This window comes from Pyrus communis, chromosome 10 (assembly GCF_041283825.1).
Source record: "Pyrus communis isolate YQ-2024b chromosome 10, ASM4128382v1, whole genome shotgun sequence".
NCBI lineage: Eukaryota > Viridiplantae > Streptophyta > Magnoliopsida > Rosales > Rosaceae > Pyrus > Pyrus communis.
Genome location: NC_142574.1, coordinates 31381808 through 31396087, shown reverse-complemented (window position 1 = coordinate 31396087; position 14280 = coordinate 31381808). Strand labels below are relative to the sequence as shown.

At 39.3% G+C, this 14280-nt stretch overlaps 2 protein-coding genes and 1 pseudogene across 4 annotated transcripts; all 3 read right to left on the bottom strand.

Annotated features, from left to right (window-relative positions):
- Nucleotides 1–1288: 1288 nt before the first annotated feature.
- Nucleotides 1289–3030, bottom strand: LOC137729742 (U-box domain-containing protein 8-like). The gene has a single exon (XM_068468761.2). The coding sequence runs from the start codon at nt 2735–2737 to the stop codon at nt 1589–1591; it is 1149 nt and encodes a 382-aa protein (XP_068324862.2). The 5' UTR covers nt 2738–3030; the 3' UTR covers nt 1289–1588.
- Nucleotides 3031–5198: 2168 nt separating this feature from the next.
- LOC148693896 (G-type lectin S-receptor-like serine/threonine-protein kinase At1g11410 pseudogene) lies at nt 5199–8402 on the bottom strand (annotated as a pseudogene). Its single transcript, XR_015952462.1, has 2 exons — nt 7696–8402; nt 5199–5864 (listed from the first exon to the last, which is right to left on the bottom strand). The product of XR_015952462.1 is annotated as a G-type lectin S-receptor-like serine/threonine-protein kinase At1g11410 pseudogene (transcript).
- Nucleotides 8403–8909: 507 nt separating this feature from the next.
- LOC137729642 (G-type lectin S-receptor-like serine/threonine-protein kinase At1g11410) lies at nt 8910–13392 on the bottom strand. Of its 2 annotated transcripts, XM_068468636.2 has the most exons (7): nt 11870–13392; nt 11389–11517; nt 11051–11253; nt 10293–10503; nt 9857–10094; nt 9561–9711; nt 8910–9479 (listed from the first exon to the last, which is right to left on the bottom strand). In XM_068468636.2, exons 1-7 carry the CDS (start codon nt 13161–13163, stop codon nt 9171–9173), a joined length of 2535 nt encoding a protein of 844 aa, XP_068324737.2. In that variant the 5' UTR covers nt 13164–13392; the 3' UTR covers nt 8910–9170. The 2 variants fall into 2 exon arrangements, with proteins under 2 accessions (XP_068324737.2, XP_088533868.1); XM_088677742.1 differs by lacking the exon at nt 9561–9711 and having other exon boundaries at nt 11870–13266.
- Nucleotides 13393–14280: the final 888 nt, after the last annotated feature.

Below are 14280 nucleotides of genomic sequence, written 5' to 3'. Positions count from 1 at the left end.
GGAAAGATATGCAGGCTCAAACATGCTGAATCACCAATCTACAATATTGCAACGCAACACATAAGTCGAGCAGAACCGTCAAAATTAATCAAAACACATATCAGCAAGTGGTACAGGATGTGAATTACTTGAGCTAACCCACCACAGTAACAGCTATAAGAAAAGATCATTGCCTATGCCTCAACCATAAACGATAACAAAGAACCCAACAAGTTTGGCACAATAACTGGAGTTCCTAGTATTCAAAATGGGGTAGCTCTTTTACAATACGCACCCACGTACTTCTACATTCCAAGTACGTATTCCCCATACAAAATACGAAAGGGCCTCCCCATCTCCATGAGTTAGGCAGACATATTATGGCTTAAGCCTACAGCAGAGCAAATCTCTCAAATTATGCATCAAATCTTTATATTTTTCAGAAACAAAGTTGAAAAGAAAGAGGTAAGTTACAAAGAGACAACACAATACATAGATAACTTTCACGTATATGCCTTCTAAAACTGTTTCTCAAGAACAACAAGATCTAGAACCAGCGTTTAATTACATCATATACACACCAGAATTAAAGTCAACTGGTGGTAGTCTTCAGAATGAATATGAAAGCAGCGGTTTATGATACATAACTGAGCTGCCTTGGGACACAGACTACCAATATAAGATTAGTACTCCAAAATGAAAAACTGACGATATTAAAAAATTCGTCTAACAAATAAACACCCATAAGAAATCAAGAATCATGTGAGACGTAAAGCATACAAAGACCCAAGTCCTGAGTTTCTTCATTTATGCATGAGTAAGAACTAAGAAGCTACTGAAACTGAGCTTAGGTAAAGAAGCATCCTAAGAGAAATAACTTCTCGGCCATTTATTGCTCTCAAGATTAAAGGCACGAGAACAATCAGAAGGGCCTGTGATCGGACATATGAGAGCGTTCTTACATAAACACATATGAGAAACATAAAAGTTTCTTATCATCACAATTACCATCAATATACAACCATGAAGGTTGCATAGGAAAACTTGTAAAATACTTTCCTTTTGTATCCTTCTTGATCTCATCACTACTAAAAAGATGTCATTGACCGAACTTTCCTCACCTTTCTACAATCCTAACATAAATCGAATTAATACAAATCACCGTTGGATCTAATTCATGTGGATACAATTTCATACTATAAACGGACTCTCGAGTTATTAGTTAATAGCACAAAAGATACATAAGTAGACAGTATTCGGAAACTATGAGATGGCACGGAAGTATCTAAAGATAGGACAGAGGAATTCATTTCCAGGAAACCAAAAAAATTCTATAAGCTGAGGCAACTTACAATTCAGATAACCAATTTGAAACTTTCATAATACATACTTAAACAACAGAAATCCAGCTCATCTGTGTACTATTTTTTATTTCGAATGTACAAGAAACAAACAACCATATCCCAACAAAAATCTAATCCCTTTTCTTTTGTACATAAAACTATCCCAACAGAAGGAGAAACAATAAACCAAAAACGCAACTCACCTCCACTGATGCCAACCATTCTAACCCGCAAAATCGATAATTTCTTCGGCTTCCATTCGCAGTTCAGCTCATGGAATGGTTCCCACTGAGAACCTGAACAAAATTAGAAGCATTTTTTCTAATCCTTTCATTGTCATCTTCAACCAAACTTACACAAATTGCCAAAGCCCCTTCATTTTTCGCATCCACACGCATTCTTTCGCTGTAAGAACAAAGCGAATTCAATGTAAGCAGGGCATACTGAACTCCCCTGGAGCTCCCATTCTCTAAAACCCTCACTAAAATCCCCACACATCCATTAAACCTCTCCATCTCTTCTCTACCTTCCTTGCACTTCGCCAAAAGACCGAGAACTTCAACCGCCCGTTCGAGGCCCGATTCAGCAATTCGGATCAAAAAAGACACCGCCCCACATTCCACCGCCCGCCGCCGATTATCTGGGAACAAACAGATGGTGTAAAGCGCCGTTGCCGCCTCTTTCTGCTCTCGACTCTTGCCGTCCCTGAGAAGCGAAACCAGAGCCCGAATTGCATACGGGTATGCCCCGATTGTGGCCTTGTTGACCTCCACCACCGCCAAGCTAGTCAACATCGTCGCCGCCACGGCGCGGCTGTTGGGGGACCCACCTTGGAGCACCTCCACGATTCGAGCGATTGCTCCCTCGGCGACAAGACCCACTTTGTTATCGTCGTCCAAGCTAACATTGAGCAGCAAAGTCAGAGCCTTTTCCTGGAGGCGGGGCTCCTCCGAGTCAACGCACTTGAGGACGGCGGAAACGGCGCCGGACTCGGTGAGCTTGGCGCGGAAGGCGGCGTCGCGCTTGGAGAGGCCAGTGAGCTGGTCGAGCGAGTCGAGCTTGGACTCGAGGGTGGAAGCTGGGGAGGTAAGCGTCGAGACTGGGGTTTGGGGCTGGGAGTGGCGCTGCTGGCGGTGGTGATGGTATTGGTGGTGGTGGGGGTGGTACTGGTGTTGTAATTTGGCAGGGGAGAGAAGGGTATAAGTGGAAATCAGGCTGCGGAGGGCGTGGTTGGGGATTAGGGAAGGGTGGTCGGGGAGCGGCAGTTTGGAAATTGGGCAGGTGCGGTGGCCGGCGTCGAGCCAGCGTTGGATGGAGGCCCGATCAAAGGTGTGACCCGAAGAGAGTATAACCGGGTCGGACATAATTTCGAGCGAAATCGGGCACTTGAAATCGACCGGGAACTGAGTCGCCATTTATCAACTCGCTCGCGTCAATCAGCAAAGAAATGAAATGGAAGAAAAGGGTTTACGAGGTTTTCGGGTGCTACGGGATGGAAGTGTCTTTGAGGCTTCCAGAATTCGAGCCAGAGGAGGGAGACAAACAGAGACTTTCACTACCAAATCCTACCTACACTCACAAATCTAAATAAACACATTAATACCCATTTTTTTCAGGCCAAAAAAGGAAAACAATTGTAATTAACGAAACTACCCTTAAGCCCTCCCTCATTTCTGTCTTCAAAGGCGTTTTTTCTTTGCTTCGACAACTTCCATCCAATTGAAAATAATTGTTTTTCTTATGAAATCATTAAGCCATTTGTAGTAATTTTATATATGGGTATAAGAGTCTTCTTACCTTTAACTAAAATTGACGGGTGTCTAGAGACGAAAGTCAGGTATACCAATCCTATAATGACCATATCTGAAGTCAATTACTTAACGTTAATAAATGCGTTATAACAAATAATAACGTGTAAGTAAATTTTGAAATGCATAACGATGGATAATTAGTTAAGGTTATTGGACAACTATATCCATGTTGTAAGTAAATTTATCTCCTTAAACAGTCACATAAAGAAGTTAAAACGTTAAAATACGTGATTGGCTTAAAATATTTTGTTATGATGGATGCATCTGCATACCAAACGATACCTTAGGTATCGTTTGGTATGCAGGCGGGATGGGACGGGACATGACGGAATGGAACAGAGCGGGACTAAAGATGCTCTCGGATGGAAACAAGGAGGAAGAAGAAGGAGACAGAGAGGTTATAATTTTGTGTTCATTGGATGTGGAACGAGTCGTTCCAGGGGGTGAGGTGGAACGAAAATTCACCCAAAGCTCATCCCGTGGAACAGCTCGTTCCACCCGTTTTAGGCGCACCAAACGTGGGACGGAACGCCTTATCCTACTCTGTTCCGTCCCGTAGGATAGAACGAGATTTACCTCATTGGCCAACTCTTGAACCGCATAAGGATTTCCACTGTTAATCAACATGCCAAACTAATCGTGCACTATCATGTGAGTTTTACCGTAACTAGTTTCATTGTCATTTTATGTAAGTTTTTATTTCCTTGAATTGAAAATTGACATGATTTTGAGATCACATGTCCACAATGCATTGACAATTTTTTATTTTTCTTTTGACAAACGATATTGTTAATTGATTAAATTATTAATTGTTAAGAAAGAAAAACAATGAATAATCAAATCATGCATAAACATTATTTCTTTTTACCATTACCGTAAAAACGTCATCTATTTAATGTCAATCTTTTTGTTTTTAAAGATGATGTGGTGTCGGTTACTTGCCAAAAGCACTCTATGTCCCTTTTTTCCTTCATTATTTTAACGGTTCTCTTCTTTATAATCACAATCACGGGAAAACCTCACCTGTTACCCAACAGTTGAAGAATGGAATCAACAACTACCTTTACTTTGATTTGAATTACTTAAATGCCCCTCTCAGAGTCAACATTGCCGGCCAAAAACAATTGCCACTTGGAACACACGTGTTTCCTTCCTCCTATGTCACGTGACCGATTATCCACGCCACTTTCACACCATAATTGAAGGAACAAATCTCACATTAACGTTGACAAATCCTCTAATTACGTTTGGAAAGGATTTTAGGCCACCATAATTAAATATATCTTTTTCATCTCTTAAATTAGTCACAGACAAAATGCTGTAAGAATTTGTTTGGAAAGTATTTTTAAATGATTAAAATTTTTAATGAATTTTTTGAAACAAATTCTTAATAAATCCAGGTAAACGTGATTAGGTAGACCTTAAATTCTCCATCCATATTTGTTTGAAAAAACACATGCATCATGAAATGTGAACGCTCTGGTCTAAATGCGATTAATAATTTGGTTTTATCACCTAAAAAACACAAATTTATTATTTTGTATAGAATGAGACGCAATCCGTGCTTTATTTTTTAGACCTTGGGGGTGATCGTTGAATGTTTTCTTCTATATTCTAATGCAATTATGTAGGGTGATTCTATACACACAAGATAAGTAAGGGCTAATTATGTAGAGTGATTCTATGGAGTCTGGAAAATCTACAGTAATTTGTGTAAACTAGGGGGAGGGGGCCAAATTTGAACACGAGACTTAGGGTGAATGCTCTTGACTCGTGAGCAACTGAACCACAAGCCTATTTGGCATTACTTATTCAAATTAAGTCTTTGTTCTTTCGTTAATTAAATAATTTCAAATCAAGTCTTGGTTCTTGAGTCAATTAATCAAGTTCAAATTAAGTTTTGGTTCTTTCGTCAATTAATCAAATCCAAAATCAATACAAATCATGTTTCAATCAAGACATGGAGAGGCATATAAATACAACGCTTTAAAACAAAGAAAGGGTCTTCACACATGCACACATCCCTCAGGCGCAAGGGTTACAAAAGGCCACTAAACCGCAAGGGTTATAAAAGGCTTATTATTGTAGGTTTAGTATTCCTTCAGTTTCTTTTTTAAATAAAGAAATTTCTATCGGGTTCCATCTATGTGTAATTTAAATAATTGAACTAATCTTAATCAATTTTCAATTCCTCACATATTTGGCAGAAACAAAAGAAAGAAGGTAAACTGATAAGGGGAAACAATACCCAGAACAACTGCATCAACTCGCACATATAGTTCTTGGTTTGCATCCAAATAAGTCCTTGTGTCCATCAAATCCCCATGCCATGTCGCGCACTCCCTCCCTCCCCACCTATCATCTGCATTCGAATATGCCATGCAAGAACATTTCCTCAAACACTCTTCTTCACACTCTTTCAAGCTCATACTTATGTTCACACGTGCCGTAGAAGCATTCGGCACCTTCACACGTGCCACCTTGACAAACCGTTGCCCATTTTGGCAAACGGGCACTCCTTTTCTCCTTACACACCCTCCCGACCCATCTCTCAAGTTCCATTCATTTTGCAACTTCGGTTCGAACACGGGTAGGCACGTGCACTCAAACTCATGGGCATTGGTAGGGTCGCAGTTGCTGTTTGGACCGCACTTTCCATAGAAATCACACAGCTCAACCGGGGCGGACCAAAACTTGTCCCATCGACGCGCTTGATCGTGCCACATGGACCCTTCTGTTAAAATGCTTGAAATAAACATGTTGGAATAATGGTAGGCTAGTCAATTTTCTTGTTCAAAGTTAGGCAAGTTAGGTTAGTCAAGCAAGTTAGGTAAGTTAGGCAAAATTAGGCTTATGTTTTTTTTCTTCCCTATATATATGTTTCATCTTGTAATTGTTTCATCAAGCAAATATACAAAACCATCTTCAACACTTCTCTCTCATGGGTTAAACCCTAGAACCCACGAAACCCTAGCAGGTTCATATTTTATCATGGTATCAGAGCACCGTTTCTGGTGACTCTGAATACCCCACCTATCTTCAATGCTTCCGCACCACAACCAACAACATCGTCATCATGAGTGATTCAGGAACCAACACAAAACCACTAGAGATGGCTACTGATCTCTCGAACCCGTTTTTATTACACCCCTCTGATCAACCTGGGAACATCTTGGTCTCCAAAACCCTTCAAGGAGACAACTACAACACACGAAGCCATGTGTTGAGCACAAAGCGAACAAGCTAGGTTTGGTCGATGGAACCATTGACCCACCTGCTGAAACAGATAAACAATTTGCATTGTGGCAACGATGCAATGACATGGTTCTCGCATGGATCCTGAATTCTGTACATGAAGACATTGCAAGCAGCGTTTGCTACTACACTTCAGCAGCAGATGTGTGGGCTGACTTGCGTGATCGTTTCTCTCAAGGGAACGATTCACGTGTTTACCAAATTAAGAGAGAAATTGTTGAGCACAGACAGGAGCAACAATCGATCTCAGTCTACTACACCAAACTAAAGGCATACTCTCTTGTTTTACAACAAGAGAAACAAGTGGAGGTATCTCTCACTCGTCATAACAACAGTTTGCATGCGATGCATTTGACAAGCCATAGGCTGCACAACGAGGTAACTCCTCTATTAAATGCTCATATTGTGATAAAAAATATCATACCGTAGATCGGTGTTTCTATCTCAATGGTTTTCCACCGGGGCACAAATACCATGGCAAAAAGACGATTCTTCCTAAACAAGAAGAAACCTGCGGCTAATCAAACAAAGACTGGCAGTGAAGTCGCCACAGTCACGGATCAGCACCGTCATGAAACCAACGGTGACAGCCCCAAGTTCACTCCTGAAGAGTACAACCAAATCATGGCCATGCTCAAGAAAAACAACTTGGATGGTAATCCTCACCATTTTGCAAACGCCACAGGACATGGCTACGAGGAGGACGATTGGCCTGGGCAAGCGATATAATGGGCTCTATTACTTGTCGTCAACACAAAATCCTCATTTAGCTCACAATGTCAACCGTCATTCAAACCTTTGGCACCCAGTAAGCCGGCTTCATCAAGAATGTCAAGCGTGTATTTCCGTTGTGAGATAGAAATACCTTGAGAAGACTTAGCCACCTCTACGCCGAGAAAGTATTTTAATGGTAATGGTGCAAACAGCTTACATACGGACCTCGAATCAACCTGCAGACTTGTTCACCAAACCACTAAGCTCGGCACAATTTGAGGTCTTAATTAGCAAGTTGGGTGTCATCGACATTCACACTCCAACTTGAGGGGGAGTGTTAAAATGCTTGAAATAAACATGTTGGAATAATGGTAGGCTAGTCAATTTTCTTGTTCAAAGTTAGGCAAGTTAGGTTAGTCAAGCAAGTTAGGTAAGTTAGGCAAAATTAGGTTTATGTTTTTTTTCTTCCCTATATATATGTTTCATCTTGTAATTGTTTCATCAAGCAAATATACAAAACCATCTTCAACACTTCTCTCTCATGGGTTAAACCCTAGAACCCACGAAACCCTAGCAGGTTCATATTTTATCACCTTCAGTGGTTCCTGATTCATCAATCACCATTCTTGCAGAGTAGATTGATTCATCCTTCAGCCAAACACATCGGATAACTCATCTTCGTTGTTCACAAAACTAGCATTGAAGATGAAATCAATTGTCATTTGGTGCAAACCGGCACATCTCTCACTGGTCCAAGTTCCAGCTCGCCACCACGGAGTTTGGCCCTTGTAAAACATTTGAGGAAAACCGCCTGGGTCAATCCGATATGAACAACTCCCAATTCCCGGGTCATCTTCAGATTTCCAAGGTGTCAGGAACCGAAACTTTCCGGACCGCCGGTTCAACCCAAGTTTCATAAACGGAAGCACAGTATTTGTGGGATAACCAAAGCCCTGCCACAGCAACCTTTCGCTACTACTGCCATTGTTTTCAAGCACAAGAAGATTTCCCGTATCCGAAAGCTTGGCTGTGATGGAACTATTGGGAGAAGAGATGGTAACGTTAGCATACGGGTATTTTGGTCCTTATCATAAATAACAAGGCCTCCATGCTCTCCATTAACCGCCATGACTTGTCCAGTCCCAGCGATAGGGTTGTCTCTGTTCGCAACCCACCCAACGGTTTTCTCTGGGACTTTGTTGTACCCGACTCTAACATACCGGTTCGGAGAACTGCCCGGGCTGAAGAACCCTAGGGCGAAGATCTTCTTGCTGGAGAGTAAAACTTCGCCGTCTTTGATTCAGCAAGGATTTGGAAGATAAGCAATACATGGATAATCACACATTTCTTAGAGTCCATATGTGTTTTCTGAGAGGAGTTTTTGTGAGTTCAATATTTGAGAAATAACTAAATGACCTGAGATTTGACATGGTGGAGGTAGCTGAGGTTTTAAATGCTACGTTCAAAGCTTAACTTCCCAGTCCACTAGGGGGTTAAAAAGAGACCATGAGAGAGAGAGACAGAGACGAGTGAAGATTTGCTCTCCACATGTTTAGGTACCACTTCGTTATTATCATTAAATGTGCTTGATTTAATTACAGCATTTACGAATCTCAAAAAGTAAATCCATTTAACGATATATCATGCGGTGGTGATGCTCAAAGACGCTCAATTAAAATGTTAGCTGGCTAGGTTTTGAACCAGGAAAACTTGCACGTCACATTGCATATCTTAGCTTCTCAATGAAAGTATAACATGTGATTTTTTTTTTTTTTTTAGCAATTCTTTTGTCAAAAAATTTAGATCGTTTTGAGAACTAATTATTTTATTTCGATGAATACTCTTCATGAGTTGTGACTTTTCAAATTGAAGAGCCTAGGGCATCAACTTACTACAAATCACATCATTTGTAGTTTTTATTTATAACAAGACAGATGATGAGTGTTGTAAATATAGAACTTAGATTTATAGTTATAATTTGTATATCCTCTTTATTTATGTCACTCATCACCTGATCATGCTCTCAGTTGAATGGTATAGTCTACCGCTTATACATCTGATTCTCCCCTTAGCGAGCTTCTACTTCTGTACAAGTCACATCGTTTATGGAGTAAGCTCCTTCAGTACTGGCTGATGGATCTCCACTAGCATGATAAGTTCTCTTCAACAAAAATCCAGGTTGCCTTGGTGAAGGAAGTGCTGCATCATTACCCAACATGAAAACCACTGCTGACATGAGTGGACGATCTGTCGCATGTTCTTGCACGCACAAGAGTGCAATTTGAATGCATCTTAGAACTTCATTGACAGGGTATGATTCTCCTAGAGACGAATCAATAATTTCCAACGCTCTACTTTCCTTCCACAAGTCCCAAACCTGAAAACCATTTACAAATTGTTCATCAAGTTATAGAAGCAGAAGGAGGGGAATTTGGTAACATCTTAATGTTATGCTTACATGTCCAACTAAGTTTGAGTCAGGATTATCGTGGTAGTAACCGGTGTTCTTTCTGCCGCTAATAATTTCTAGCAGTAAAACACCGAAGCTATACACATCAGACTTTACTGAAAAAAGTCCTTCCATTGCATACTCTGGTGACATATAACCACTGAAGCAACAAAGAATAGTGATTAATTATCACAGCTTCTTTATGTACTAATCAACAAAATTGTTGTACTCAAGTTTGTGGCCTTGTGACAGATGAATGAAATTGTAAAAAATAGTTGTACTTTCAGTTTTTGAAGGAAACTTACTATGTCCCAACCACACGATTTGTATTTGCTTCAATTTGTTCAGCGCCAAATATCCTAGCCATACCAAAATCAGAAATCTTGGGATTCATAGCAGAATCCAACAGAACATTGCTAGCCTTTAGATCTCTATGGATGATTTTTAATCTTGAATCCTGATGAAGGTATAAGATTCCTCTAGCAATCCCACAGATTATCTCAAAGCGTCTTGTCCAATCCAAAAATGCCCGTTTTGCTTCATCTAGAAAAGTAAGCAAAGTAAATTAGATTGTATTCTTGCTTGGTTAAAGGTTTTAACCGACAATTTTAGAAACACAGGTAAACAGCAAAGGGCTTGTAATTTATTTGGTTAAGAGAATTCAATCATGCATAGTTCGATTCTCTCTCCCCCAATATCTCTCGTATAACATGAAGATACAAAAGTAAAAAGAAGACATACCAAAAATGAAAAAGTCAAGACTTCCGTTTGGCAAGTATTCGTAGATCAACATCTTCTCATCATCTTGAACGCAGCAACCTATAATCCTCACAAGGTTCCTGTGTTGGAGCTTTGAAATCAGCAGCACTTCATTCTTAAACTCTCCAATTCCTTGGCCGGAATTCTTGGCTAGTCTTTTCACTGCTATCTCATTTCCATTATATAGCACACCCTGAAATTATAATCCAAATTATTCAAATTATAATGCATTTTTCTTCAAAGAAAGTTATCAACATATTCCTAGCTCTATATATATATCCTCCCATTGAAATTGCATTTATACTTTGACAGAGTAAAACTCAATGTATATACATAAAAATGTTTTGGCTAGTGTATTCCAAATGAAGGAGATACACGATTATAATAAAGAAAGATCCCAATATTTAAAAATTGTATCTAAAATGATTGTGAAAAGCAGAAATTAACAATACAATTCCCATCACTTCTCGATTAATGATTAGGTATGGATTTTACAACAGAGGCCCTAATGGAATTTATTATGGAGTCAACCTTCCTAGTCTTTATTGGCATGGAGCTCTTGATATTTTGTTTTCACCCTTTTTATATCTTCATGCACTCCAACGTCGAGAGCATAATTTTTTTTTTTTTTTTTTTATAAATAATTGGTTTGAAGTGCAAATAGCTGAAAAATGAGTCTCAAAATGTCCATCCAAAGTCTGATATACTATTTGAGACATTATCTGAGGGCAACTACTTACCTTATAAACGGAGCCGAAACCGCCTGTTCCAAGCTTGTTGTTGAAAGCGAAATTGTTTGTGGCTTTAGCTATGGTACTTAGTTCAAAGAATGGTAAGTCTGAATTTATTCTGCTTTCATCAATATCTGTTCTAGCAGGAGAATCTTCCCAGTAGGATGGTGTTGTGGTCACACTGAATGGAAACTTATCCCGACTTCTCCTACCTGTGAAAAAAGTACATAAACAGATAATGGTGAGTTCTTAAATTATTAGAACTAATACAATATCTAATTTACCTACTGGCTTTTTAAATAATTATGATGATAAGAGGGCAACCTAGTCAAAGGAAATTTGTTTACCTTTTCTCTTCCTCATCACCAACCAACATGCAAGGGAAAGCAAGAGAAGGAACACTAGACCACTTATTAGCGAAACTTCCAGCTTCCTCTTCTTGCCAAAAGAACCATTTGACTTCTTTGCATATTGAGCTGCAGAGATACAAGCATTTTTTTTTTTTTTTATATTTCAAAAACATTATGAAAAGCTCCAAAGAACATAAGAACTCAATTTTAGTGTTTACAGAAATTTCCGAATTTTTTATAGAAAAATTAGTATTTTTAAAAAATCATTTTGCACTCTTGATGGAACAATTCACTTTTCTTATTTGGCAAGAGATGAGTGCCAAATGATATTTTAGAATGTACGGCTCCCAATCTAAATAATTCCTCAAAATGAAATAAAAGAATGAAGATTTTTTTTTTTATGAAACTTCGATGGTACGAGGGGATTTATTGATAACGAAAAGAAAAGAAAGACAATAAATTGATAAGGGAAATATACCTAAAACAATTGCATCAACTCGCAAATATAAATCTTGGCCCGTATCCGAATAAGTCCTTGTGTCCATCAAGTCCCCATGCCAATGCACACACCCATTCCCTCCCTGCCTTTCATCTGCATTTGCGTATGCCATGCAAGAACAATTTCTCAGGCATTCTTCTTGACATGCTTTCAGACTCATACTCATGTTCACATGTGTCGTAGAAGAGTACGGCACCTTCACACGTTCAAACTTCACGAACCCTTCCCCGTTTTGGCAAACAGATGATCCTTTTCGCCTCACGCACCCGGCCGAACCATCTCTCAAATACCACTCATGTTGCAACTTGGGTTCGAATCCAGGTAGGCAATTGCACTCAAACTCATCCGCAATATATGGGTCACAATTGCTGTTTGGACCACACTTTCCGTAAAAATCACACTGCTCTACCGGGGCGGACCAAAACTTGACCCATTGATGCACTTGATCGTGCCACGTGGACCGTTCAACGATTCCTGATTCTTTGATCACCATTTTTGAGAAGATTGATTCATCAACAATACTATACATGACGGATACCTCATCTTCATTGTTCACAAAAGTAGCATTGAAGATGAATTTTTTTGTCATTTCCGGCACCCCGGACCATCTCTCACCGGTCCAAGATCCGCCCCGCCAAAGTGGAGCCTGACCCTTGTATAAGAACAGCTGCGGACTTTCACTTGGCTCTATCCGGTACGAGCAGTTTCCAATTCCCGGGTCATCTTGGGACTTCCAAGATGTGAGGAACCGGTTCAACCCGGACCGCCGGTCCAGCCCAATTTTCATAAAAGGAAGCAGTGTATTCGAGGGATAATCAAAACCTTGCCAAAGCACCTTACCATTATTTTCAACCACAACAAGATTTCCCGTATCCAAAAGCTTGGCTATCACGGAATTGTTTGGAGAAGAGACGGTGACATTAGCAGACCAGAGAGGGGTACTTTTCTCATTCCCATAGATCACAAGGCCTCCATGACTAATCACTGCTAGGAGTCCGGAGGTATTAGAGACAGGGTTGTTTCTATTTGCAACCCAAACGATGGTTTGCTCCTGAACTTTGTTGTACCAAATTCCGACATAGCGGTTCGAAGAATTGCCGGGGCTGAAGAACCCTAGTGCGAAGAATTTCTTGCTGGAGGTTAAAACGTCCCCGTCTTTGATGGGTTTGTTTAGGGTGATGGTGTCAAGGGAAAAAATGCAAGAGAAAAGAACAAATAGCTGGAAGATGAGCAATATATTTTTCATCTTCGCAACCCATTTAGTAGAGTTCATGGTTCGAATTTAAAAAAAAAAAAAAATTCAATGAGGACTTGAAGTGCAATAATTTGGTATAATAAGATGAAATTGATATGCTTTTGGGGTTGCTGAGATTTTAAATGCTACAAGCTGGACTTGATCAGATTTAGGTCCACACTGGGAGTAGTTGTAAAAAGATACCCTGAAAGAAACATCTCAACCATAATCTAAACCGGCGTGTACTGGCTAGAGTTTTTTGGTTCCTGTGCAGAGTCGTAAAAAGAGTTGCAAAATGCAATTTTTAAAGGTAACGGAGGACGCGTGAACGTGTAGGATCATCTGAAATACAAAAGGAGATCCAACTTTAAAATTGACAAAGTTCTACACCGCTACTTAGTTCAATTGGGGTTATGTCATGCTATTTATATACTTTTTTTTTATTTTTAAATTACCTCTTAAACATCCTTATTTAATTTCTGTTATTTGATATTCTGCAATTCATTTGATTCGATGATCAGAAAATGAAAAAGGTATGTGAGAGATTAAAAAAATGTGTGGATAGCACAACTTTACGCATATAGACCTATGATGAACTTTTGATCGAAGTAAGAATTACAAGGACACGAGATAAACAACAAAAGTGTAGCAGACTGTGTAACATATATACCGCTTATTATTTATTTAATATTTTTATTTTTATTTTTATTAATCAGTTTTATTTGTGCAGATTTATGAAAACGTCAAACATGGCATATGAACATAAAAAGGGTGAGATTAGACGATGTATCTTCAAAAATGGGCCACCATTTTGGCAGTATCTCATTGGAAACCTTGGCAGTTGAAACCTTTCCCACAGAACGCATCTGAGACTTTTCAACTCTTTTTCTGCAGCAGTTTGATCAAATGGTGGTGACGGTTTGTATATTTTGAAACCACTAATTCTAACTTCCTCCACACTTCAATTCATAAAGAAATTGTCGGCGGCAGCAACTATGCTTCATAGTTATCGGGAAAAAAATGGGTTAAGTTTTTTTTATTTTTATTTTTATTTTTTTATATTTTATGAGTTCTACCATTGATAAGCTTCATTTTACTTTCATTTTAAAACGCATGTTTAGGTAAAATTTGATCATCCTTTCTTCACACTAACAAT